This window comes from Bactrocera latifrons, unplaced genomic scaffold, assembly GCF_001853355.1.
Source record: "Bactrocera latifrons isolate USDA-ARS-PBARC rearing strain unplaced genomic scaffold, ASM185335v1 scaffold_46, whole genome shotgun sequence".
Classification (NCBI taxonomy): domain Eukaryota; kingdom Metazoa; phylum Arthropoda; class Insecta; order Diptera; family Tephritidae; genus Bactrocera; species Bactrocera latifrons.
Genome location: NW_017537112.1, coordinates 1,725,712 through 1,753,364, shown reverse-complemented (window position 1 = coordinate 1,753,364; position 27,653 = coordinate 1,725,712). Strand labels below are relative to the sequence as shown.

Sequence of the window (27,653 nt, the reverse complement as noted above, 5' to 3'; positions counted from 1 at the left end):
ATACTAGCCGGTTTAAAAGTTGGATGATGCGCGCGGCATCGCCCTCATTTTGATGACATCACATCTCTCTTCTCATATTCCTATGTCACAGCGTGAAAATGGATTGGACTACAATCACGCCTATTTCCCATTTAGCACAATTTTAAATTCCATTTGATTCCTTYACTTTCCAGTACACAAATAATGTACTAATTAATATAACGGGATAAAAGTGTACCTATCGTTGACTTTTGACTGGAATTATCGGTCAATGAATGGGTTATACRATTGAAATTCASAAAGAAACCTTTCATCACAATAGTTAATCTGTGTAGCAAAAACAGGCTRAATGGGGTCAGTACTTCCCTGAGCCCCCATGTACTTACTATACATGTAAAGATTTTCGAACAACCAGCTGACTTTACTCCAYATTATTGGTGATWKTAAGTGTGGCACCTTAAGAGATYGTTTCAGTATGAGATTTTCAAAGAATCGATTTTAATTTTGTTGCATTATCGGATAGTATATACTGTCATAAACATTTTCTCAATTTAAATCGTAAATTCAAATTATTATGGTCGCTACARCGTTTTCTGTAGAAAGGGAACACAGTGGGAAACGCAGCGACTCCAATCTTTAAACGCGTTTTTCTCAGAATRATGTTTTTCAAAAATGTGTTTACGCTCAAAGGAAGAGTTTTGAAGATATCTAGTTCCAATTTGGAGAGAATATTTTTAGCGTCGGTCGTCATMGCGCTATCGCGCTATGGAGCTATTATTGTTTTTAATCTTCCTATTTTTTCTCTATGAAAAACTGTCGAAARAGGGCCAAATTTGATACTTTTTGTTCAAATCGCCGCCATTTTGTCAAATTTCAAAAAACAAAAAAAAAAAAAAAAGCTTCCATAGCGCGATATCGACTTTCCTACTGAATAATAACCTTTTTGAAATTTTTGTTTTAGATCAATCATCGACATCGTACAGGCCCTTTTTTTAAGTGTCATTTCAACAATTTATTTAACTATTATATACCCAATGAATAAATATAAAAATAATCATTTTGTATTCGTCATGAATGTAGTTATTTATAAAAAAAAAATCGGACCAATTACTTAATTTCGACAATAAAAAAAATTCGAGAAAATCAGTAATTTTTCGGACGGTCACACTGAGACGATCCCTTAATCCCAGGGAAACTTTTTTATGTATTTAATACTACCCAAATTCCCATTATATGTAGTATGATTTTCGTTTTTCTAACAAAACTTATGCCGAATTTGTTGGCCAGTATATGAGATATATAGTATATTTTTCAATTTCTTGACCGTTTTACAACTTAGGGGGGGGTAAGGTTGACAACTTTTTTTTTATTTTTTTTTTTAATTTTTGTTTTTCGGAACCATCAACATCTCAAGAATATTGTGTTAAGGTATTTCCATGGCTATTCTTGGAATTTGAATATAAAATGTTCGTTTGCATCCTATCCTTACTTGTCCAATATTAATTTTYTTAATGGAAAATACATACATGCATAATACTCCATAACGGAGTTAGGTAGTCTTTCAGAATATATATTGTATTAAGCYTACCTCTCAAAAAAGTTAATCACACTTAAGAAATCAATCAAACTCTCTAACTTACCGTACTTTCCGAACCGCTGCCTGTAAGATGCTCAATATATTCACGCTCCTGTTTGGAAATCATCTTTGAGTCTTTTGGCGAATCCGCGCCAAAAACTAAAAACAAAATCGACCAAGTCAACGCCACACCACCGGAAATGTAAAAAATACCCGGCCAACCCATGCTGGAGTCGAAAATGAAACCGCTTGTAGCCAAAATAATCACCGTGCCAAATTGTGCACCCGAATATACCGAAGTAGCCAAAAAGCTACGCTCCGTACGTGGCGCCCATTTGGCCAACAACGTATGTACCGATGGATAAAGAACGCCTTGCGTCAGTCCAATTAACACACGCAGAAAGCATATTACTTGCCAACTGCCGCCAGATGCTGCCCAAGGGTGCAACATGGTTATAATCGAAGCCAGCACAGTGGCAATGCCAAGTACTGGTTTGCCACCGAAACGTTTKGCGAGTAGRCCTGCTGGTACTTGCGCCACCACATAACCCCAAAAGAAGCTGCTCAGTATTAACGATTTTGTCGAGGAATCCCAGTCATAGTATTCGTCGCCTGTGGTTCGAGGCTTCGTCATTGGAACAATGSCAGCGGAGATATTAACACGCAGAAAGTAGCCGAACGCCATGCCGAAGAACATCAGTAACGCCTGAACATGACGGACGCCRAACGCATTTGCTGCAAGCAGAAAAGTATTTGTTTTTTAATTGAAATGTGTTAAATTTAAGAAATATCCTAAAATATCAATTTGCTAACAATCTTTCTTTCGGCGAAGTTTTAAATTTCCCTTCAAGCGCACAAAGCCGCTTTTGAGTAGCAAAGGTGTGCGCTCTGTAACGAGGATATAAACCATTGTCCTCACGGCAAATGAAACTCAATGACACCCGTTGTTTATTCGCAAGATCGTTTGTGTATGTTTGTTTGTTGGATGTGTAAGAGCACAATAATTTCTATTTATTAACGATCGGCGCTGAACTCGATCCTGCTGCCGTCTGTGATCTGACGTTGATCAAATTCATTTTCAGTTTTTATTGATTTCACAAGGTTTCTACTTTCAATTTTAAATAATTAATCGTACATATATTAAAGATAATGTGCGTTAATTAATATGTTTATGTGCTAAATAGTTTGTTTTCAATTTCATGGAATTGAAAATACTAAAGATTACATTCCGCAGCGTAAAAACTGCACCTATGTATATAGCAACAGTTGTTTCAACTTAAGTGAGGCACTATTTGAGTTCTACTTGAAGCTAGTATRCAAATTGTGACAATAATAATTAAATTAACATTTTTTACCACTTGATCCCTGTCAKATTCGTTCACGTTATTTCAAAGAACATCTCATTGGGTTAATGTAGGTTTCAACTTTTCAACAATGATGAATAGGCCTTCTCAAAGAATACTTCGGCTTCGTATTATGSTTACAGTCAAAATCTGGTTCTGGTTAACTCGCTAACTGAGTGAGGAAGCGGATCTTAGACAAATAGAAAATAAATAATATCGGTAAAATAGTATTTTTTTGGAAGCAGAATTGCGCAGTGAAGCCAAGGTTGGATTGGATGCCGCTTAAAGGCTTCACGCCGGTTTTCGATGAAATACTCAATACAAAAACGGCTAGAATGAAGTACAACTCGCCAAGTCCATTATCTAGGGTACTCCGATTGAAAGTGCGCGAGATAGCGAAGTGAGTTTGTAAGCATCTCAAAACGCCGCATATCACTGGCACCGGTATATGAAGTTCAAAGCATGTATGGTATATCGGTTACATGGAGAAGGGCTTGACGGTCACGGGACTACTAATGCCGAGTTATTGAACTGAATGAACGCTGAATCACAGAAAAAAGATTTGGCAAAAAAAGTGATTTTGCACTGCATTTCGCACGAACTCAAACCTCCGCTATCGCTACGGTCAAATTGGGTGAATTATTCTAGGAGTTGCTGCCGATTCTACTATATATTCTAAGTTTGGCCTCGTACCTACTTTAGAAGCAACCTAAAACGTATTTTTGAGACGGGTTAAAGAWGTGGTGCGTCGGAGAGAATAGTGTATTAAGCTGAAATGAAACTATTTAATTTTTTTTTTGGTTTTGGTTTTTTATACGCTAAACGGCTTCGTACTGCTCGGAATGTCGTAATGAGCGTAATCGAATATCCACTAAAGGTTGTAAAGTCATCAACAATTTGCCTAATGCGATGCGTCCATCCATATCTATTAATTACGATAACCTCGAAAAAATTAAAGAATTAGTGCTTGAAAATCGTCGTATCGAARTCAGGGAGATATCAGAGGTTTTTAATATTATTTATGGATCAACTCAACATATTTTGACAAACTTTTTGGGTGGAACCTACATTCATCAAACTCATCACGGGTGACACTATGAATGGGACGTCGAAACTGCCCAACATTTGCTGGATAATGGCGCTCCAAAACCACAAAACTTGTTAAAGGCAATGAAGCCGAGTCCCAGTCCAGATTTATATGAAGTGCATRGGAAATTTAATCAAGTGTTGGTATACTTGTACTCGTATTGCCGGAGGAACCTGTTTTGATGGCGAAGATTAAAAGATTTCAAAATTTAGTTTTTTTTGTCAGTGCGAGTCTAATATTAAGTTACTCATCACACTTTAATGGAACCTCCTCTAATAAACGAAATGTATTTTTTATCCTGTGTGGTATCTGAGTACATGAAAACCCGGCTCAATCTAAACTTTCAAAGATGCGCTCGAACATTTGTTCAATAAACTGCTACACACTCCCATCAAACTGTAGTGGATCAGCGGAGCGGAGTTGTACCACTGTACAACATACATATATCTATGTTCATATACTTTGGGTATATACATACATATGTACTGCACTGAGACAATAAAAGATTAATTGTTAAATTATCGCTAATTGACTCATATAGTTACTTGCAACATATGTATGTGTTTTTATACTCTTGCAACATGCTGCAACAGAGTTTAACAGTTTTGTTCACATGCCGRTTGTACGTACCACCTAAAATTAAGGGAGTTAGATATGGGCTTATATTGTGTATTGGGTAGTCGAAAAAGTCTTTTCGTATTTTGTCAATGGATATCGGTCGCCAAAAAAAATTAAATTTGAGGAAGTTGAAAAAAAGTTACTGCGGTTCAAGAATGACTGAAAATAATGGAGAAATTCGCAATATTTTGAAATGTTTGTATAAAAAAGGGAAGAAGAATTCCACTCAAACCAGCAATGCAATTTGTAAAGTTTACCTAGACGATGCTGTATCAGTTCGTGTAGCACAACAATGGTTCGCTGGCTTTCATTCTGGAAAAATCAATGTGAAAGATGCACCACGCTCTGGTCGACSTATCGTCGAAAAAGTCTGTGAAATTATAGAAAGGATTGACCAGGACCGTCAAATAAGCAGCCAAGACATCGTTAAGGAACTTAACATTCATTATCAAATGGTTTTGAATCATTTAAAACAGGCTGGCTAAAAAAAAGAAGCTCGATGTTTGGGTACCAAATAAATTGTCTTTTGGTTTTATGGACCCAATTAACATCTGCCATTCTTCGCTTAAACGAAATAAAATCGAACCATTCCTGAARCGAATGGTAACAGGAAACAAATATTGGATTAAATACGATAATAATATGAGAAAAAGATCATGGTAGGTTATGCTGGAAAAGAATCATCCACTATGAGCTGCTCCAGCCTGGTCGAACGATTGATTCTACATTTTACTGTCAAGAACTGATGAGATTGAAGCAATCAATCGAAAAAAACGGCTAGAACCGATCAACAGAAAGGCCTTCGTCTTCCATTAGGACAACGCTAGACCACACACATTTTTGACGACTCGGAAAAAACTGTTAGAGTTTGTCTGGAAAGTTTTCATGCATCCACCATATAGCCCAGACCTTGCACCATCGGACTACCATTTGTTGCGGTCAATGCGGAACTCCCTTAATGGAGTAAAGTTGGCTTCAAGAGAAGCCTGTGAAAATTACTTGTCGCAGTTTTTCGCCGAGAAACCAGACAAGTTTTACACTGATGGAATAATGTCTCTAGCAAAAGAAGGGGGAAAAATGGTCAGCAAAAGACTTTTCCACCTACCCAATATATATAAAATTGCTTGGATTCCGATCCTCTAGTTGATATTTTGCACCTTAAGATCTTTCCCTGGATTTGATTCTTACAAGTTGTAAGAGTATAAAATGTTCGGTTGCASCCAAACTTAGCTCTTCTTTACTTGTTATATATAATATGAATCAATATGTCCATATCTTTGCTATGTTTGTTTAACTGCACGCTTATACTTTTTATGAGCGTAGTATTTTATAGCTGAGATTTTAGATTACCGAAGTAACATGTTCTTAATTATGTCTCAATTGATAACAGCGATTACTTCATTGGCGAGTGTAAACTCGAAACTGCAATAATTAATTTTTTATTAAATACTATCAAGGTCAATGACATTGGCGCATCACTCATCTGTGTCTTCAGCTCAGCAGACACGCTAGGAGTTTGTAAGTTGTATAACTTTACTCATCTCAGACTCATTGCACACTCCTCATTTCTATATATGATTGTATAGTATTACGTCAATTAACAAATCTGTGTGTAAAGACGTACACGAGTGCCTACTCACCAAAGGCAATTCTTATACTATATTGAGGGACTTGAAATTATTCTTTCCCGCTTTTATATAATTGTTACAGTTTTGGTTAAATTCCTTGTCTGGTGACAATGTTTGCTCGAGTCATCAACGCCATAGTTCAGTTAGTTGAATAACAGGAATCGAACCCAGATAACGTGGATCCTTTGGAGGTAGAGTTGAGCTCGGTAATGAGAAAAGGCTTATAATAATTTTAATAAATTATGAAAACTTTTAAGTTGAGTTGAGAAAATTTGATTTACTTGCCTTCGAAAGTCAGTTAATGTGCTAGGGAAAGGTAATATTAGATTTTTGGAATTTTTGAAACAGAGACGCCGCATTTCACGCCTTATGACTTTTATGTTATGCATTTTAAAGTCCGAAAAAGGAATTATGCGTAGAATAGGCGAGCTGCTAGTTCTATTTTGTCCATTTTCGAACCGTATAAAGAAGGCCTCATTGGAATGTAATGTTTTAAATTTATTCTAAATCATTCAACTAGTTAGCATCCTTCATACTACAATGCTCCATTGTTTATGTCTGGCAAATTACACTGGGGAACACAATTTTTGTTGACTTCGATTTAATACTTGTCCTTGAGTCACTTTTGGCCTCTGAATCCAAAAAWAAMCTCGTTTTTTGTCTAGCACATCAACTTTTTAAGCTACAGAATACCCTCTTTCTCCCAATAGTCATATAAAATATCCTTTCTCTTATACACATCTAGATGTGTATAAGAGAGAATCCAAAAAAAAACTCGTTTTTTGTCTAGCACATCAACTTTTTAAGCTACAGAATACCCTCTTTCTCCCAATAGTCATATAAAATATCCTGTCTCTTATACACATCTAGATGTGTATAAGAGACAGCTCCAAGAGTTGGTTGACAATGTCAATGTAGTTCTCTGCTCTAGTATTTCCAAGAAAATCTTTGATAATGGTTTTGAATGCCAACCAAGCGTTCTTTTGGAGTTCTGTCATTGTTTCGATGAAATGTTCATCTTTAACGAGTTGCCGAATCTGTGGACCTTAAATACACCAGCCTTTATCTTTTCAAAAGACAGTCCAGGAAATGCCAAAATTAAATACTTGAAACAGTCCCCTTCAGAGGAGAAAGTTTTAACAAACTGTTTCATGAGCCCAAGCTTTATATATAGAGGTGGGAATACAATGTTCTTCCAGTCGACAAGTGGTTGATGTAGAATGTTCGGATCACCAGGTTTTAACTCAGATCTTGGCGGCCAATTCGACTGCACCCAATRCTTCTCACGAGCTCTGCTGCCTCACATACACAAAAAACAGGCATACTTTGTGTATCCTCGTTGCTGACCAAGAAGGTCAACMCAGATGATCCACTTATGCATGTCATATTGCAGCAAATAAATTACTCTCTTTATGTCTTCATATGCATCTTGTAAACGAACAGAATGGAATTGGATTGGATTGGAACTGCACCAAAGACATTTCCATTGTGCAATAGTACACACTTCAAGCTMCTCTTTGAGCTGTTTATGRAAAAACTCCATTCAGTTACGTTATATGTTGGAATTCCCAACACATTCATCAAACCTTGTACGTTACAGCAATACAYAAATCCTGAGTTATTTCGTAAGTATGGCAGAAAYTCACTTTCTCTGGATCGAAAGTTGGATACCTTAGCTCTTTTTTCAAGCAAGAAGACTGTATGACTCTTCATCCATGTAGTCGCTTGAATCATCATTACACACGCTTTCTTGTATATCTGATAGGGGTAGTTCTTAGAAAATTGGCACTGGCATTGCAGCTGAATGAGGCACTGAGCGTATAGCCGATATTAAACTAGGATACTCTTCTTACATTTATTTCATTATATCTTACATCTATTTTTATATCTTACATTTATTTTTTTTTTTTTGTTATAACCTGACGCTTTCACCATACAGAAATAACAGTCACTTGAATGATCTCTGCGCTCTCGCCAACTCATTGGTATACCAAATGGCATTTTATCACGTGTTCCCTCAGTCCACATTCGTAAACTCTCGACACACTGCTTGCACACCTTGTGAGGGGCCCAAGCTTTATCTTGATCACCGATTKTTATTTTAAAATACGCTAAGAAGGGTTGCCTGACAAATGGACTAATGYTTCTCCTTTGACTTGGAATAGTAAAACTGCCACAAATATAGCAAAACGAATCAGCACTGTTTATACACCTTCGACGTGAAATGCCAGAGACAGACATGATCTGAAGGAAAGAGAAGTTGCTCTCAGAAATAAATGTAAAAAAARTCCTTATTTAAAAAACCGGACGTAACGTATGAGCACAAACAACGTCTAACCACACAATCTCGTGTGAAACTGAACTTGCTGCACCAACGACAGGTTCATACATGTCCCAATTACCGTCTAGACGATTGTCGTCACAAGCATGAACCTGCTGCTATTCACTTATTCCAAATAAAAAAATTAAACTTCCGTCAATAGAAAAGCGTACCCCGTTTTATGTTCTAAGCAGCACACTGCAGGGAGTGGTGTCATTACTATAAGCTGTAGCAAAAAAACTTGACGTGATAGAAGAAAACTGACTTCGGATTTGAATTTAACATGCTTAAATAACTCTAAAACAGCTGTAAAATCGAAAGAAAAAATTTTTTTCACATTGTTCTCCAGTGTTATCTTTATAACTTTACGGTAATTTTACGTTTCTGACATTTTGACTTAGAGTTTCACTTTCTTTAGTTTAAAGCAATTTTAGTTTATGCGAATTGGGTGCGAATATTCTTCGATTTTTCTTATCTTCATTATTGCTAATCGTTTACGAGATATGTAAACCCATTAGAGTGCTCTTCTAAAAAAAATACCTGACCTACCTCATTGAGACACTCCAATCAACATTTTTAATGATCTAATTCACTCCATTAACAATGCCAATAATTTAAATATCTCAGTAGACGATGAGACATGTTTAGATGTTACAGTCAGTATGTAATATGTGAAGCTTTATGAGGTGAAATGTAAAGTATTGTACAAACCACAAAGCTATGTCTATAAAGCTATGTCAATAAGAATTAGTGGGAAAAAGTATTTAATATTTTGTGTTTTCTATTTTACAGCGCATTCAATTACTTTTGATATTGTTCGAAAACCGGTAATAAGRTACCACTTCCAATATGACGGTGTTTGAATGTCATCAGCAAATTTTTGCTATATGACAGAAAATAATCAGTTTTCAAAATTGCAATCGGTCTATATCTTCCACTGGCTTCTGAATAGTGCATAGTGCAGGATTCTTGCCTCTCCAGTTGCCATTTTGGCATTTAGRGCTCAATATGTGTGATACCTAAGAAATATACGAGATATAAGCACAAAGTGTGCTCCAAAGTAAAGAGGACTTAAAAAAAGAGAACAAATAGTTAATAGTAATAATCAATTTATTTTATTAAAAATAGTCTCCTTCTGTTTCAATACAGCTACACGGTAAAAAAGCATGTCGGACGAGTGTTTTAGCTCTTTGGCCGTTATGGCCGCCAGTATGCCGGTGAAAGCCTTTTGAATAGCCTCTACGTCTGCAGGACGCTTAACYTTCTTGGGCAAATCCATTTTTCCAAAAATGAAGAAGTCGCACGGTTCCATATCAAGTGAATACGGGGAGTGGTTAATGGTTAAAATGCGATTTTTGGTCAAATAATCGTCCTTTGAGTGTTGGATTCTGAGCAGAGTTTGGTCGTCAGTCAATTTGTGCGAAACAAACACCTTTCGTAAGCAAAAATGTTCGGTCAAAATGCAATAAATCGATGTTTGGAGTTGTTCAATTCCATTTCAATGATGATTTCGGCTGATTTTTGATGAATTCACGTACAATTTTGATGGAATATTCGGTGATCACGGATTTTGATTGGCCCACATGTTGATCGTCATTTATGTAAAAGTTTTACCAATTTTAAAGCAAAATTTAATGTTGACTTTTTGTTCGAAGCACATTTTCGCACTGATAACACAAACATACTGACACTTAAAACGCAATAACTTTACTTCCAATCAATGAAGTGTAATTAAATTCTCACTGGACACTCGATAAAGATAGCAGATTCTAACGCACCAGTCGACATATAGATGGCGCTTCCAGGGGGCGCTACATTCAAAAAGTCCTATTTACTTAGGAACACACTTGTAACTTGTTTTTTTTTTTTGTTTTTTGTGCCTTGGTTGAGTATTTTATGAACATATCGACCAGAATTTGGCAGATACAGTGAAATATTCTCGCCAGAAAAGGTGCTCGTCCGCATCAAATGTATGAGCAACCACACTTTAACATTTTCAGCGGTCTTACGTGGCGTATGAGTTACCGTCTTTTCATGAATTCTTCATTAAGAGCTGAACATTGCATCGAACAGGGACCGAGCAAGCCCAATGCATGAAATGCAGCAAAAACCCAAATTAAACTACATATAAATATAATTATAAATTAAAAGTCAATTACGTGATAATGCTGAGAGTCTTCAAAACGGCGTAAACATTATAACTGAATTTTTAAATGTTATTATCGCAATCGATAAGGTTTGGAATATTTTTTATTGTTTTGTTAAGGTTAAAAGTATAACTACCGCGCGCGTCTTTACTTAAAACCAAAATTTGTTTATTGAATAAGATCTGTCTCTTATACACATCTAGATGTGTATAAGAGACAGCGTCACAGCAGCGGTATGTGCCACTTGCAGGTCACTAAAAACCCCCCCTCTAGGGAACCGTCGCCCACCCTGGGACCGCTTTTGCATTACTTCACTTATATATATACTATATAGAATTAAATAAATTAAAACGCATGTGCTTATATAATTAATTTGCATACTTGTCATTGAGAACTTGTGAATAATCGATTAAGAATATAAACATTTAAAACAATTCATTCTTATTTATATTATCAACGAACGCGCTAGTCCTCATAGCATCAGTATGTCCAGCTTTTTACTACTTCTCTATCTAATTAAGATATTAAAATTGCACTTATAATACACTTAAAACTATTTACTTATTGTCTGCTCTATTCATTCATATACAAGCAGTTAATGCGGAGATAGAACCTCGATACAAGTTCTATAGTTTCGAAAAAAATACAATATATATATTTTTTTCTGAATTTTATTGATATTTTTTCCAATATTTTCTTACTACTTTATTGGTTTCTCATTCCGACAACTGTTATTTACTTTACCAAAGTGAGTAGATCCATGAAAGGCAATTGATATCATTAAAGAGACTGATAAAGCAGGGTTGCCACTCATCTCAGTGGCATCTTCAAATCTCATCTCATCAAATCTACATACGCTTACTAGTCTTTCAATAGGGATGTTACAAAAGTAGACCGATACGGACAGCAAACGACGCCATATTTTTTCCCGCTCTTTTGAAATTTTTTTTTTGGTAAGGCTAGCCATTTTATCCTGGAAAGATATACGGTTGAACAACGAGTTGAAATTATAAAAATTTTCTACCGAAATTTGGAGTCAGTGGCCTCAACTTTGAGAGCGCAACGTCCAATTTATGGTCGTCATAATTGTCCTGTCAGATCAACAATTGAGCGTCTAGTGRAAAAATTTGAATCCACAGGCACAGGACAAAATGTTCCCGTGCCAATGAGGCAAAGAAGTGCCCGTAGTGTCGAGAACATTGCCTCCGCTAGCGCATCAATTGAGGAAGACTCAAATCATTCTCTCACACGTCGTTCTCAAGCGTTGGGCATCTCTGTGACGTCGTGGTGGCAAGTTTTGCATATCCTTACGAAATCAAACTGACGCAAGAACTGAAGCTGCTTGACCACCAGAATCGTCGTATGTTCGTGAATTGGGCTGAGCAACAACTTGAAAATGATCCGGATTTTCATCGAAAAATTATCTTCATCGATGAGGCTCATTTTTGGCGGAATGGCTTCTTAAGCAGCAAAATATGCGTTATTGGTCAGGCAGAAATCCACACGTCCACTCCATGAGTCAACATTGCATCTCAAAAAAATACGGTTTGGTTTATCTGAGGGTGGCATCATTGGGCCGTACTTCATCAGTGCTGATCAAGACCGGTACGTTACTGTAAATGGGAATCGCTACCGCTCAATGATAACCGCATATTTTTTGCCGGAATTCGATGATATGGACTTAGACAATATATGGTTCCAACAGGACATCGTCACAAGCCACACAGCGAATGTCACAATCGATTTATTGAAAATCAAGTTTGGTGAATGTGTTATCTCATGAAATGGCCAATTGACTTGGCCGCTGATCGTGCTATTTGACGCTACGTAAAGTATATGGTTTATGCCACCAACCCACGACGATTGATGAACTTCGTGGGAATATCAAACGTGAAATTGCAGTAGTATGCTTGAAAACTGTCGAAAATCGGGTTCAGCGTCTAGACTGTGGCCATGCAAAGAAGTCGAGTTCTATACAAAGTGGCATCGAATGTACTTTCACAGGTATAAAGAACTTCATAGATATACCAAACGGTTTTTATTTTGACCAAAGAACGAGCTGAGACGATTTAACCCTGCCCGTCTATCTGTATACACACAAACACAATTTTTGAGATATCGACCTAAATTTTCCATGTGTTCCTTTCTTTCAAGTAGTTATGCATTTGTCAAAACCGGCGATATCGAAACACTGTAGCATATATCTGTTATAAAGACTGAGCTATACAAACTGACAGATAAAAATCACGTCATTGTAAAACAATTTTTTGCAGTTAAAGTTTTTTCTTTTTTTCCTTTTATTTAGCAAAGATTTCTTGCATCCTTCTAATAGTTTCTCCTTCCCCGTGACCAATAAAAAGCTCTCTTAAAGAAAATAACGACTTTATCTAGTTGAAGAATTTGAATGGCTATCACGCATTTCCATAAAATTCTCTAATGAACACTATATATGTATGTATATGGTAAATTTAAATTCTCATTAAAACTCGTATTTTTAATTATTGCTTTGTATATCTAATAAGCATTTAGTATGTATATTTTTATTATATGTAGGTATGTGAGTAGATGTGTAAGTAAAATTCTTACGTTTTTCATTCTCAGCCAGTGATCCCTGCACATTCATGGATTTTTTAAAGCCCATTATCGTCACGTTAGTCTCTTTTATTCGGGTAATACACACACTGTCTATATTTGCYACTATATAATATTTTATTGCTTAATTGTGTTTTATCACCGTGGCTTTAAATGCTTCAATCTCACGAAAAAACAAACTTCGACGCGACTAAAGTTGAGATCACAGTTATTCAACCGCACTTTATATATACATGCATATAGTATTATACTTCGGGAGCAAATTTCAAACTCGCCACATCTTTGGAGGGCGTCACTGAGCGACTAAAACCCTAACCGTGCACTTGACTTAATTTATAACGATAACAGGTCTGCAGTTAGATCGGTACATATGTACTTTTAGTACTTATACTCGTTTGTTTATCTTAAGCATATCAATACTTAGTGATTAAGTTACAACTTCGTCATATTTCAAAGGGAATCGTTGCAATCGTAGTACAGCCAGATTGCGTTGAGTCTCACAAAGCGGATGTGCATACTCAGCTAAAAAATGATGTATGAATACATAATTGGCAGTTCTGCTCTTAGAAGGTTAGAGCCTATATTTATATCTATTTTAGTATAACACATCTCATGCTCAGTTCAGTAGGAGTTTTAACTTACTAGGTGTAATAAGGTGTTTTTTGAATTGCGCGTTGCATGTTAACTCTAATTTAAAATATTTCGTGTAACATTCCTATGTTAGTCAGATATCTTCATAAATGTAACTATGTATAGGATCTATAACTATATTCATGGTTCGTTTTTTTCAAAATTTTAAAAAGTAACCAAGTGCACCTTATCTGCCCGGTCACAAAGGTATAGCCCCGCAGCATCCACTAACATGGTAGCACGTGAACCCTACACTGCGGTGGCTTTCCATTTTACACTGGACACTGCAAGCTGAAGAAGCAGTAACACAACATGGGCCTAGCTTCGTGCCGGTACTGCGACAGGGAGCCTGAAACACCAGAACACTTGCTAATCGACTGCACAGAAGTCTGCAGACGCAGGTTAAAGGCGCTTGGATCCATGTTTCCAAATAGGGATCGCATCGCTTCGCTGGCGCTCAGCATAACATTGGGCGTTATCGATATGCCGGGGCTAGGTGAGTCTTTGCGATTTAGCAGAAGGCACAATAGACCTAAGGTCGCGGTGCATTCCTCATTTATCAATCAATTGTCCATCTAAAGCTATAACATTATTCCTTTTTCTGGCAAGTTAAACATCTTGGAGGCGGCAAAACGATCTTCGCTGTTTTTTTATATTGAACAATTTTTTTTTTACAAAATTTATTATAAAAGATAAAGAGTTGTACATTCACAATGTAATAATTCCCAGCGCGATAATGGTTCACCGCTTACATTTTCCTTCGAAGAATGATTCGAAGAAAATTCTATGTAGAATTCTTCRAGACCAGGTAATGCATAAAAGTAAGCTATGAGGCTAAATTCTACTGCGTTTATATTTAATATCAAGTAAGTACATGAAAAATGTTACAATAAAATATATAAACAACAAGTACAAGTTCATGAAATTATTTTTGTGTTAAACTTTTAATAAAGAAATAAAAAATATTCTCGAAAAGGCATATGAGAAGACTAATTAAAAGTGACGAAAGTGAAGCACTGGAATGTGTAAAAGTAGAAAGCTTCACCAATTGGGAGTATGTTCACCATATTTTAAAATCATCAGACTCGCCAAAGGCCGTTTTTTAAGTCTCATTGCTTGGAAAAAACAAAAAGAGACTCAGCCGCAAAATTAAAAGAAAATCATTCATTTTTATACAAAAATACTTATTTTCATAACCAAATACATACATGCACTTTCATAAATAAAGCAAATTAATAAGCAATTTTTTCTATTCTACTATTGACCTTAGCATCGAAGAATTCTTCGTTAATTTTGGTATCGAAGAATTCTTCGTCCCTATGGTAAGCGAAAGGGGTGATCTGTTACTTTCCCTAGGACATTGCCGTGTTAATTTTCATCGATCGCAGTAAGCGATACAATCATGCTGCATCGTTTACCTCGCACGCATACCAATGTTTACCATATCCCAAGTGTACAAAATATAGGGCGAAAATGGGGTTTTTCTATGGCTTTTAATAAGATATCTTGTAAATTTACTATCAATTTCCTCAAAAACCGTATTGTGAGAATTTTGGAACTTCAGAATTTTCGTGGCTTCTAGTTCCTACATTTTATATACTTAATATCGAAGAYACATATTTTGTAAAAATTCACTTTTGTTTGAACCACCTTATGAAACTTGTAGATAGATAGGATAAAGGGGGGCGGCAGAACATCCTTGGCCCCAGGCGCCCGAAGTTGTAGTTAAGCCACTGGTCCGCTTTTCAACGTTTTAAAATGACAACTTGGGTGTCTGAGGATCCGAAAGATTTTGCAAGCTCTTCTTGAATTTTGCGTTCAATTTTGCGACTAAAATGAAATAAAGTCTTATAAAAAAGCCGAAAAGATGCCAAACAGTCCGTATATTCCACTGATAAAAATATTGAAGAAAATAAAAAATTTGTCAAAGAAAAGATGCTGCATCTGAGTCTKTACGAACCATGTAGTTCAAAAGTGCTTAATTATGGCCAATTTTCGATAGATTCCATATAAGCTACATTTGTATGTATGCTCGTACAAATATGAACCAAACTTGCTAAGGTGTAAATATTGTGGCACCCCATATACATACATACAAACTATCTATGTATATATTAAAAAGGGGTTGAAATCGAACGATAAGAAGAGAGGGTGGACGTTGTATTCTCCATATAACAGTTATTCTCTCCTCACTTATATAAAATATGCAATGTACCGACTTCCTTTTTAAAAATAATTACACTACTCAACAAAACTGAAGGCAAAAATTGTCACTGATGTGCCAAGAGGACAATGGGATAATATAACTTTAAGTTTTAGCAACCCAAATTAGAAAGAAAATCCCTTTAACATGATATCCGCAAAAGTACTGTAAATTAGCGTATTAAATATGCCATAAAAAAAGAACGGTATTATTCCATCATTTTAGGTATTGCATGTTTTTAAGACGTCCGAAGATGGCTTAAAAGTTTCTCAGACGAGTCGACTCAGTTAGTATCTTCCTCAAATTATGTTGTAAAACTATACCAGAGATGTTACTTTTTTTTCAATTATACATGGTATGAATCAGATACTGATAATTGTGTTACTATTTTTTAGATTTAATTTTAAAAGCTAAGACAAATATAAACTATATTTATTAAAAAAAAACTAAATAAATTCCTTTATTTTAACTTTTAGTAAGTAATTAATAATTTACTATAAAGTTAGTAGATTTTCACAATGCTTATTGAGCAACACTAAATGCGACTTTGTGTATAACAGCTGGTATTGCATATTCTGCATTGATAATTTTCAGAAACGCCAGTGAAAACATTGAGCTGATTTATAAATATACATCTATTACTTGTTGTACATAATAATAAAATTTTTCAAATATCATAATTATAAAATTTGATAGAAAAGAATTTGATTGTGGTGTCATACAATGTCCCTTAATTCGGGCTGCACTGAAAATGATCGTAATAAAATACCAAGGATCATGACATTCCGTCCCAGCTATGAGGAATTCAAGAATTTCTCAAGTTATGTCGAATACATGGAAAGTCGTGGTGCAAACTTAGCCGGACTAGCAAAAATTATACCACCACCAGAATGGGTGCCACGGAAATCCGGTTATAATATAGACAATATAAATATGACAATACCCGCACCAATTTGTCAAGTGGTATCAGGTAAACAAAATGCAACCACAAATTTGCACCTCTTATTTTTATTTTCGCATAYCTTAATTTTACAGGTAAACAAGGTGAATATCAGCAAATCAATGTGCAGAAACGTTCTATGACTTTGCGACAATTTAAAGAAATGGCTGAGTCAGAACGTTATCAAACGCCACGRCATTTTGACTACGACGATTTGGAACGAAAGTATTGGAAAAATGTGACATATATAGCACCATTTTATGCGGCTGATGTCAAAGGTTCTTTAAGTGATCCGGATTTGCGAATTTGGAATATAAATTGTTTAGACACAATACTGAATTACGTGAACAAAGATTACGGTATTGAAATTGACGGCGTAAATACGGCTTATCTGTATTTTGGTATGTGGAAGAGTTCTTTTGCYTGGCATACAGAGGATATGGATTTATATTCAATAAACTACCTYCACTTTGGTGCACCAAAGACTTGGTATGCAATACCACCCGCATATGGCCGGAGATTAGAAAAGTTGGCGAATAGACTTTTCTATGAAAACTATCAAAACTGTAACGCATTTCTGCGTCACAAAATGACACTGATAAGTCCACAAGTATTGCGACAGAATAAAATACCGTTCAATAAAGTAACACAAGAAGCTGGAGAAATTATGATAACATTTCCTTTTGGCTATCATGCTGGTTTCAATCATGGTTTTAATGGCGCAGAGTCAACTAATTTCGGTTCTAAGCGTTGGATTGAGTATGGTAAGCGTGCCAGCATTTGTAATTGTCGGAAGGATATGGTGAAAATATCAATGGAAACATTTGTGCAGCGATTCCAGCCAGAACGTTATGAAAACTGGCTAAAAGGTATCGACTATGGTTGTCATCCAGAAGAACCTGGAAAAATTTGCGCTGCACCACCACCCACAATCAACAAATATTACTATTCTAAGAGGTAAGAAGAAGTTTTTGCAATTTATATTTTTATTTTGATAAAATTAACTGATGATTCTTACTATATGCAGAAGACAGTCTGAATCAATGGAGTCGGTAGCATCACAAAGCTCAACGTCAAAAGCTAAGGATTCCAAGCAAAAGCGTGGTTGCACCTCACTTGCTGTGCCAGAAGACCCCACCACCAATGCGTGTTTTGCCAAAGTGCCGAAAATTATATTAACGAAAATAGATAGTGCTAGCAGCAAAAATCTAGATTTTAATGCCATAGCAGTGGTGCGCCTTAAAAAACTTTGGAATAACATACCATGTGAAAAGGAAGGTAAGAATCTGCTCACAAACGGCATAATCAAAAATACCAAAAGGATGCGTTTTCAAACGAAAACTATAAAGCTGGATGATGAGGACTAGTCTCAAGTTAGATTTTTATTTTATTTAACATTACTTTGATTATTTATTTTTTATATCTATATGCATAAGGAATGATTTGCTATGCCATTAGATATTAAATATGTCAGCAGTTCTAACAAACGATGAAAAATGCTGTAAATGCTACAAAAGCCTTTACATTAAACGAGCTTTTTTATATAATATTAATATATTTTGTGTTTGTATGTAGGGTTATATTAAACTGCTGACATTTATCCATAATGGTTAGTGATTTGTAGCACTAAAATTAACACTAATTAATTTTACGTTTGTATGTAATTGCCAATTTCGTTTTATTTTATGAGATTTGTTAAACAAATCTGCAATTGCGGGAAAAATATTATTTTTTTCTAAAAGGATGTTCACATAGTCTAGTCTTGGCATTACTTTTCGCTGTCATCGTTGGCCATACAAAATTTTCCATTTTGAGCAATATTTTATATTTTCTAATGTTAAATAACATACACTTTTTTGATTTTTTGGACTCTGTGAATTTTCTACGAGTTATTATTTAAAAGTTGTATTTAGATTTAATAAAAATATATATGTTTTAACAAATGTATATTTAAATTTAGGTCTTTCGAGCAGGAATCACATGATGTGACAGAACAAAAAAAGAACAAACAGTTCCAGATGTGAACATTAGTATTATGTACATACAGTGCGTCGAAATGTGTGTGTATATAACGACTATGTTTAAAATTTATGTAATTATGTTACTTAATTCTTGTGACCATTTTTGTATTTAATGAAAGTCAAAACAAATTATATTTCTCATCATTAAAAATTCTTACCTAGTTTAGAACGACTATTTGGTCGAACAAAATTATTTAAGGGTCCTTCTCAAATCACTAATTGATTGAGTAAAACATACAAAACACCAATTGACAATTTTTCCTTTATAATTTTTGTTATGGGCCTATGTTGAAGTAAAAAGAATGTGAAATTGTATCATAACCATATGTTTGGTTTATTTAGYTATTAAGAATAGTACACATAAGTATGGACTGAATTGATGGTCTTCCAAGGCTACRCATAGAGTCCTACCCGATAAAGAAATTCAAGGTGTTCGGTTACTTGAGACAGTTTTTGTGTGAACGGCCCGCCATGGATTATGGTTTCTAAATCTCTGGTTTTTTTGCCACTAAAAAAATTGCAAGAGATTTGCTCAAACGAACAGTGTCGTATCCTCATATTCAGTTTAAATATTTTTATATATAAATTTTTCATACAAAAAAAGACATTAGGTTGTGTATTTCTAATAAATTAATACTCACAACTAAACTTATGTTTGGTTCGAGAAGAATACATATGTATTATATAATATAAAGTAATAAAAGTTGTAAAATAAAAAACAAAAAAAATAAATAAATAAAATACAGTGCTCAGACTTGGAGCAGTAATTGATGTCTACGTATATTATAATATTCATGTTGTCGCAGGTAATATTTGGAAATCGTAATCTATTCACTCATAATTCCCGTCCTGCTATATKGTAGCGAAAAGAAGAAACGACTGGCGCGCTGTTGTTAACTCGGCTATAATCGTTTAAGCGGTGACTACGCCAATTAAGAAGAAGAATATATTTTATTGTAACTTATTTCAAATTTTTAGAAATTGATCAATTCGATTAATTTTAATATAATTGAATCGATTAAGCATTTACCAACACTGATTCCTATTGTTTTTATCCTTATTCTGCTTCATCTCATGATCGCATGTTGGAAATAAATTCCTGGAAGTACATATCGGGCGATTTTTCGTTACTCTGCTATGCATTTATGTTCGCCTGGTATTCCGAATACATTTCTCCCACCGTTTCTCATACAAACAGCGAGCGCYGCTGAGCTGATTGATTCCGTTTGTTTGTAGTTCTTTCAACTGCGYACAGGCGATCATGAAAAGTAGGAAGGTATCGAATATTTCATAGTCAGGCGTTTAACAACAATAATTCAAATCTTCGTTGGAAGTAAGTTCCAGAAGTACACTTCGTGTCACCTACATTGCATTTATGTTCGCCTGGTGTGCAGAACTCCGATTACAAATTCAGCGAAAAACCGAAAGCGACGAAGTCAGTGAAAATTCTGGGAACCCACACAAAATTAAAATAAATGTAAAATTGCTAATTTTTTATATTTTATTATTTGCATTACATATCCAATGGATTTTATGATTAAAAACAAATAGTAAGCCCAAAAAGTAATGACGCTTCGAAATAAACTGAATGACATGATCTTTTTTGTTTGAAATATTATTGAAAAGTCAAAATAGAATTATTGTTTTCCAATAATTACAAATGTCATGCGTTCAATTAGTTAACTTATTCGTATTTATTTTTGAATGTAACATGCGTTACGTGAAGTTTGAAATTGGTTAAAATGCTAATTTAACAAAAAAAAAAAAAAAAAAATTAAAAATATGAAATAATTCTCAACGCCCCTGCACGAGTTGTGTATGTGCAACTGCTGATTGCAGTGATTTGAGTAAAACATTTAAGCCAAATAACTATAAGTATCCTTTTGTCCTTCCATACGTTCTAGATACTCCTTTTCGATTAGAATATCAATGCATTTTTTGATCACTTGCACCTTAGGTTTGAAGCGAGACGCCAACTGATTGAGTACTTCGGTAATAAGCTGGGTGTGATTGAGCTTCTTACGCATCTTCATAATACGTACAATGGCGGCCTGTATGAGCAGTTTGCGATCCTCTTCAATGTGTTTATGTACGGCTTCTTGCTCCACTTTGAGCTCAGTCTTAAGCGGTTGATTGATGTTAATGCGAAGCTTCTTGTTTTTATAATCCAAGTATAGCTCCATCACAGAATTGGGATTGAGTGAATTCTCATCGTCCGCACACACTAGCAGTTTGGCTTTCATCAAAATCTGTAGCACCTGTTGAAAAGTATGTATACATTGTAATGCGATTTGTTGGAATTTGTGGAATATGTAAATATTACCTGTTTTAGATTTTCTAAGCTAATTTGCGTATTTTCCTGCAATTGTTGTAAAGTGAATTTAGTTTGATCGTTGAACTGCAGCAGCACGGCCATTTGAAACGTGCTTGCTTGCAATGTATACCGATTACGGAAACAATTGGTCACCAAATCACCTTTGCACAGATTATATAACCAATTCAGTTTGCGGCCTGAATGCCGATTTGCATAGAATTCATTGAACTGCTGTACGGAACGTTCTAATTCGGAGGGTAGCAAAAATGTGGTACTCTGATTAAATGGCCATGAACCGGATGACAATACTTCAATGCTAAAATCAATTTCTTGTGGTATTCTTGCGTTCACCAAGTGCTGTTTGAAGCTAGCATTCAAATCCTTGGAGAGACCAATATCTTGGAACATCCTTTGCAATTTGATTGTGTATTCGTAGCCACAAGTTTGTTTCAATTTCGAAATCATTATCGCCTCCGCATCATCTGAAGCCGATGTATGATACACTAAACGTTTGGCAAGCATTTTTGAGTAGAACTTTTGGAAAACGTCCTTGTCTTCAATATATTTAAAGACAACCATAACTTGGTTCAAATTGTCCTCGAGCTCTTTATCTTCGGGATTCTTGGAAGATTTCTTCAACAATAAATCGCAGTATTTGGCAAGCAATTCTGGCGACTTATTGGCGCTATTCACCTGTGTCACTTCATTTAAGTTGATGAATTTCTCACATGCTTTGTCAAGTGCAGCCACAAAACCATTATCATTGTTGAAAGCCATGACCACGAGCCCATGATATTTCTTATGTACTTCTAATATGGTTTGCACATACAATTTCGGATCGTTTGCTGCTTCAGCGCCGGCTTTCTTTATGGCCTCAGTACCTTGCTCTAATATGTGCTCGCCAAGTAATAGCTTTAGATCGGTTAAATTTTCGGGATTGCGTGCTACTAAACTGTACATACGTTTCAAGTCATCATTCTTATCATCATTAAGAAATTTCTGAAATTCAGCGCGCAATCTAACTAAATGCTTCTCAATCAAAGCCTGTAGGAAGATATATATATCCAAATTTCGCTTGTTATTAATGAATACAAAACTAATATTAATAGATTAAATAATACCTGTTCACACGTCTTTATCAATATATTATGTGTACTCTCATGTAAATATGAAAACTCGTCACGATTCACTCGTTTGCTTTCTTCGTCAAGGCGATCTTCAACGTGCTTTAAATAATCAGATACTGAAGAGTTATTCAGATATACTTCCGATTCCTTTTTATAAAACTCAGCAGTTTTCAGTATAAACTTATTCTCAAAGTGATCTCTATATACAGATAATTTCTTGGAATTATCTGAATCTGTATCTTCTTCATTAAAGCCTAATTCCACATAAGAATTTATGACACTCTTTATGAGGTGACGATTTATAGTTTGAGAATTACGTTCCTCTTCAATGGAGCGCAGTACTGCATTTGTAACGGATTCATTTAGATTTTCAAATAAATTTTCCTTCCACGTAACCAATGCTAGTCGATATACGTCATATATACCCTTTTGACCCTCCTCGCATTCTCGCTTCACCCAATGCCGATTTAAATAACTGCATATACCGTTGAGCACTTTACTTGAGAATTGATATGATTCCCATTGCTTGGTGTAGTGCGTCAGCCTAATTTCTTCACCCTGAATATATTCAAAGGCTTTCTGTAATCTAGTTAAATAATTTTTAAGGAACTCCTTTAGACGGTCATATAATTTTTTGCCAACAAGTTGTGCGCCACCTGCACGAACCATAGAACGTTGCACAGTATTCACACTTGTACAATAGTTATAAACAAATGTGTACAGGTGCATATAACGATCAGTAGATAGATTCGACTTTTCTGGTTGAAACACTTGTTTAATGCCATCTTCCAATTCATTCCAGATATCATCGAGACTTGTTGGCTTCACTACCGCATTGGGACGCTGCATTTTCTTGGCTACGGGTGCAAATGCGCAAGAAGCGTTGCGTGTAGAAGTCGCAGTTTGAGACGTTAACGTTGCTGGTYGCTGCTCGTGCACCTGTCTTTTTGGGGCTCTATTACGCTTTATTTTTAATGGATTTATGATGGAAAATCTCTGCATTATAAAATATATGAAAAAAAAAAATTAATAAATATTAAATTAAAAAAAATAGTTTATTTGAAGTAGTGTTCGTTCGTTCGTTATTTGAATAGTCTTCGGTCACTGAAAAGTCGCTTTCCCAAATTTTCCAATTAAATATTATTTGTTTAAATTTGTTTGTTTATTGTGCCTGTAACCAGGATAAATTTGTGAGCTTAAACCGTTCTAACTGAAATGGGATAACATTTTAAACGCAAAATGTAACCAGTGGTGTTTAGRGTATTTATAAATAAAATGTATTGAAAGAAAATACCGTAGCACGTAAAATTGAATATATGCGTGGAATACACCTTCCTAACTGTTACCATTATTTTTTAGGGTTGTCTTGGAATATTAATATCTAATTAATGTTTAGTWATATTTACTAGCTCCACAAGTTATTACACATTTAGAAACTGTTTTATTATTGCAGAAAAGATTGATTTTCCTTCTTTGTGGTGTACACAAAAACATATGGCAACAGCCTTCCAACTTTCCAATTCAATTAACGCTACCTGATACCAGTATAGTTTCCTCACTTGCACTCACATATATGAAATAACTCCGTACGGAATGAGGAAGTAATATGATAAGAAAGAGAAACAAAATGATTTTTCAACAGCACTCTTCGCATCAAATTGGTATTAATTTTTTTCCTATTTAATTTATAAAAGGTTCGCAACTTTTGCTGGGGTCAACAATTTTGTGACCTCGGCGCAGTTGCTTGGCTTCGTAAATTTTTTTAAATTGCTCAATATCACATTTTCTCCTCTAAACCTTATGGTTACTTCACGATTTATGCCAATCCAATGAAATTGACTGAAAATCATGAAAAAGCCAGATATGTACATACATACACACGAGCTGCTTACATGCACAAATGGGCACCAACAAAAATGGATTTTTTCTGAAGTAATCTCACATTGCACGCTTATTAYATATTTCTTTAATTTATGTTTTCAATGTTTATTAGTTACCTTTAACACTTTTAATTTAGTTTCGTTAATTTATTTTCAATATTTTAAAAATTTGTATTGTTAATAATTCACGCATAATTCTCTTTGTATACAAAAATTAAATTACTATCTCAAAACACGATGACACACGATCATCGAAATCAAAATACAGTGAATTCTTGTTTAGGGCATATTCATTACATGAAACAACAAGATAGATACTTCACATTTATTTACTTCCTATAAATCACTTACACTTACAAAACAATGTTAAATTATGTATGTTATTAAAAATACAACAGCTCACTTCTACCAACTTTAACTAATAGAAATTATCATTTTTAATGTTTAGCTTTTCTTAGATGGGACAGCATAGAGTTGCTTCCAAGCACTGGAATGCTATTGTGAGCTGCCATATTTTTTCTTTTCGTAGCAATAATTGAAGTCGTTATTAGTAAACAATTAAGTTTTAACATATACTTCAAAAAAATTGAAAACTATTTTTGAATTTAATAGAATTTAAAGAAGCAATATTTATCTGAAAAAGCAGATTAGGCATTAAATATATATAATGAAATAGCGTGAGTGTGGCAAGTCTATACGTTGTTACCAATGTTGCTTAATTATTCTGCTATAAATTTTTTCTTAAGTGATTCCTTAATAAAAAAGGTGTTATGGGTAAATTTCCTATTTAACTTATTTAAAGTTGTAGTAATAAAAAAACAATGTGTTAACATTGCCATCTCAAAATAAAATAAAATATAAAATCAGATTTACATACTGTTTGTAACTTAGTGCTATCAATAAYGATTGTCGAAAAATAAAAAAATATAAAAAAGTATCTATTAATAAGTTAGAAACTTTTAAATCAAAAACGTATTTATATTTCGACCCACTTATAGTTGGATCTTCTTCGAGTACATATGTACATTCATAAATATTTTATTAGTATCACAAATTTGTTTCGAGTAGAGAGTTATAATATACCACGGAAAATGGAGAGTGCRGTATGCTCCCCAAATCTAACTTAACATATATGGATCTCAAAAACATAAATAAATACAATTCAAAAACCAGAACATTGTATAGCCTTGTAACCAAACGATTTTTCTGTTCCATTATGTAAGTAATATTTTGATGCAATTCATACTCATAATATTCGAATTTGTTGACGATTCACTTCGAATAAAGTATGATCTTCATCCTCACTATTATTATCCTCAATAGAAACGGGTAGAGGTACCAGTTCATGCGTACTACGATCACCTTGTACACCGTACCTGCGTTCAGCTCTCGATAAACGTAATCTTCGGCAGAATAAAAGACATGTTCACAACACGTGTGTTGGTGGGTGGTTTGTTATAAAGCAAAAAGCACTTACCTATAAACCCGTACCACAATAAAGAGCATTGCGCACATACTAAGGCCAATAAATATATAGAACCCCGTTATATACGAACCGGGCAAATCATCATCTTCATAATCGAGATTGGCATCTTTGGTTTTGTATTTCGTTTCTTCAACTACGTGACTAAAACGCTCTTTAGGTGCTATCGTTGGCTCAGCCTGCGACACAGGTGACAGTTTTTGTTGTTTTCCTACCGCGACGTTTTGATGCTCACTTTTCGTTGTTGTTATTTCTTCATGTGCTGGCTCTTCTTTAATGTTCTTATCGGTGACAACATGATGCAATTCATTCTCGGGAAGTTTGATTACTCCATTCACAAATGCCTTATCATCGTGTAAATCTTTTTTTTTTGTTTGATTCCCGGCAGAGACGTTTACTGTTAGCAAATATAAGCATACAATCAGTAGTGTAAAGCAATCCATTAATTTCAGTTTAGCCATCCTATGCTGCTGAAAAAATTTACTTTTATTTGCTACATTTGAGAAATATTTAATTGATTGTTTATTTACCCAACAAAATTGCTTAGCTCACACAACATACTCGCCTGTAGTGAATTGAATATTTTTATGCCGAAAGTAGTGTGGCCAGATGTTGAATGCCTATGAGCATTTGATGAATTTGTTCAACTTGACAGTATACATTGTCGTTACGTTTTATAATTTTTTTTAAATTATTTTTAAAATATTTGTTTTGTTTTATAAAGTTTTTTTTTGGAAAAGGTTCGAATATATTAACTGGAATGAAATTCTATAATTATTTTCATCACAGTTGCTGGCTACACCGAACAGCTGACTCTTGTTTACATTTACTAGCGCCGTAGTGTATGCAATTGTTTTGTGGTAATTCATTTGGAAGTACGCATATATTTACCAGTTACAATGTGGTGGATTTTTTTTTAAATATATGTGCTTCTAGTTGGATTTTTTTAAAGCTTAAAACAAATATTTCAGTTGAAAATAGTATTTTTTAATAATGTAGCGCTTTTCTGAGCGCCTTTAAAAAAAACCATTAGTTTCTGTATTGTCCTCAAACTCACCTTAGCGAYTTAAAAATACCTTTCTTTCAAATAAAACACCATGATTTATTGTAGATTATTAAATTTAATATTGTTTAATTATTTATGGTCTAGACTTTTTAACTAAATATTACACATATATGGAAACTAAATGTTTTATAATGCGTGCACATTTATATAATCGAATATCTCTTGCGGCTTGCCAAAAGAACGACAACTAATATATGTACATACACGTATGTATGTACATTTACACTAGTAAATAACATAATAGCGAAATTATTCATAAGAACATTCATTAGTTTTTATGTACATGTATATATTGYTATTTATTTATATTTATGCATGTATGTATATGTATTTATGTACATGTGGGAATTATATTAAAAATATTTTATTATTGAAACATGCTTACCACATATGTATGTATGTATGTATATATACCGTGTGTGTAAGTGTTTACTTAAGCGCGTACAAGGCAAACAAAAATGCGACTATTGTACAGCCTAACAACTAGCATCACATAGAGAATAATTTATAAACAATACTGCTGCCATACATGCATTTCGTTTAAGAAAATAACGAAAATTTATAAAAATTTTATATACAAACACATATAGAGGTGTCATGTAAGTATGTTTGTTGACATTTTGATCGATTTGTATTTTCAAGTTTTAATTAATTTCATATTAGTTTTATGTATGCATGTATGTATGTGTGTTTTTAATA

General features: G+C 34.5%; 4 protein-coding genes across 11 annotated transcripts in view; 1 reads left to right on the top strand and 3 right to left on the bottom strand.

The window, feature by feature from the left end:
• LOC108973139 (putative inorganic phosphate cotransporter) overlaps positions 1-13,580 on the bottom strand; it is a 17,088-nt gene extending 3,508 nt beyond the window's left edge. The window contains exons 1-2 of one of the 2 annotated variants that reach the window (XM_018940191.1): positions 13,285-13,580; positions 1,620-2,290 (exon numbers count right to left, since the gene is read on the bottom strand). In XM_018940191.1, the coding sequence (XP_018795736.1) occupies positions 1,620-2,290; positions 13,285-13,339 (726 nt within the window). In that variant the 5' untranslated portion in view covers positions 13,340-13,580. Of the gene's footprint in view, positions 1-1,619; positions 2,291-2,368; positions 2,619-13,284 lie in introns of those variants that run through there. The other variant, XM_018940190.1, reaches the window with a different exon arrangement.
• Positions 13,581-16,704: 3,124 nt separating this feature from the next.
• On the top strand, positions 16,705-19,816 carry LOC108973140 (probable lysine-specific demethylase 4A). 2 transcript variants are annotated; one of them, XM_018940193.1, is made up of 4 exons: positions 16,705-17,093; positions 17,159-18,020; positions 18,091-18,341; positions 19,024-19,815. In XM_018940193.1, the coding sequence occupies exons 1-4, from the start codon at positions 16,847-16,849 to the stop codon at positions 19,050-19,052; spliced, it is 1,389 nt and encodes a 462-aa protein (XP_018795738.1). In that variant the 5' UTR covers positions 16,705-16,846; the 3' UTR covers positions 19,053-19,815. The 2 variants fall into 2 exon arrangements, with proteins under 2 accessions (XP_018795738.1, XP_018795737.1); XM_018940192.1 differs by having other exon boundaries at positions 18,091-19,816.
• Positions 19,817-20,777: 961 nt separating this feature from the next.
• Positions 20,778-24,883, bottom strand: LOC108973154 (cullin homolog 1). 5 transcript variants are annotated; one of them, XM_018940214.1, is made up of 4 exons: positions 24,757-24,883; positions 22,520-23,521; positions 21,408-22,442; positions 20,778-21,342 (listed from the first exon to the last, which is right to left on the bottom strand). In XM_018940214.1, the coding sequence occupies exons 2-4, from the start codon at positions 23,372-23,374 to the stop codon at positions 20,941-20,943; spliced, it is 2,292 nt and encodes a 763-aa protein (XP_018795759.1). In that variant the 5' UTR covers positions 23,375-23,521; positions 24,757-24,883; the 3' UTR covers positions 20,778-20,940. The 5 variants fall into 5 exon arrangements, with proteins under 5 accessions (XP_018795759.1, XP_018795760.1, XP_018795761.1 ...); XM_018940215.1 differs by having other exon boundaries at positions 24,763-24,883; XM_018940216.1 differs by lacking the exon at positions 24,757-24,883 and adding an exon at positions 24,523-24,737.
• Positions 24,884-25,380: 497 nt separating this feature from the next.
• Positions 25,381-26,522, bottom strand: LOC108973153. 2 transcript variants are annotated; one of them, XM_018940210.1, is made up of 3 exons: positions 26,419-26,522; positions 25,883-26,355; positions 25,381-25,808 (listed from the first exon to the last, which is right to left on the bottom strand). In XM_018940210.1, exons 2-3 carry the CDS (start codon positions 26,347-26,349, stop codon positions 25,652-25,654), a joined length of 624 nt encoding a protein of 207 aa, XP_018795755.1. In that variant the 5' UTR covers positions 26,350-26,355; positions 26,419-26,522; the 3' UTR covers positions 25,381-25,651. The 2 variants fall into 2 exon arrangements, with proteins under 2 accessions (XP_018795755.1, XP_018795756.1); XM_018940211.1 differs by having other exon boundaries at positions 25,883-26,358; positions 26,419-26,464.
• Positions 26,523-27,653: the final 1,131 nt, after the last annotated feature.

What these genes read in the sequence shown, in the direction of transcription:
- LOC108973153 (XM_018940210.1), bottom strand. Translation starts at nt 26,349, where the DNA reads ATGGCTAAACTGAAATTAATGGATTGCTTTACACTACTGATTGTATGC. An exon ending in ATTGTGGTACGGGTTTATAG is followed by an intron (nt 25,809 to 25,882) that starts GTAAGTGCTTTT and finishes ATTCTGCCGAAG; the next exon opens with ATTACGTTTATCGAGAGCTG.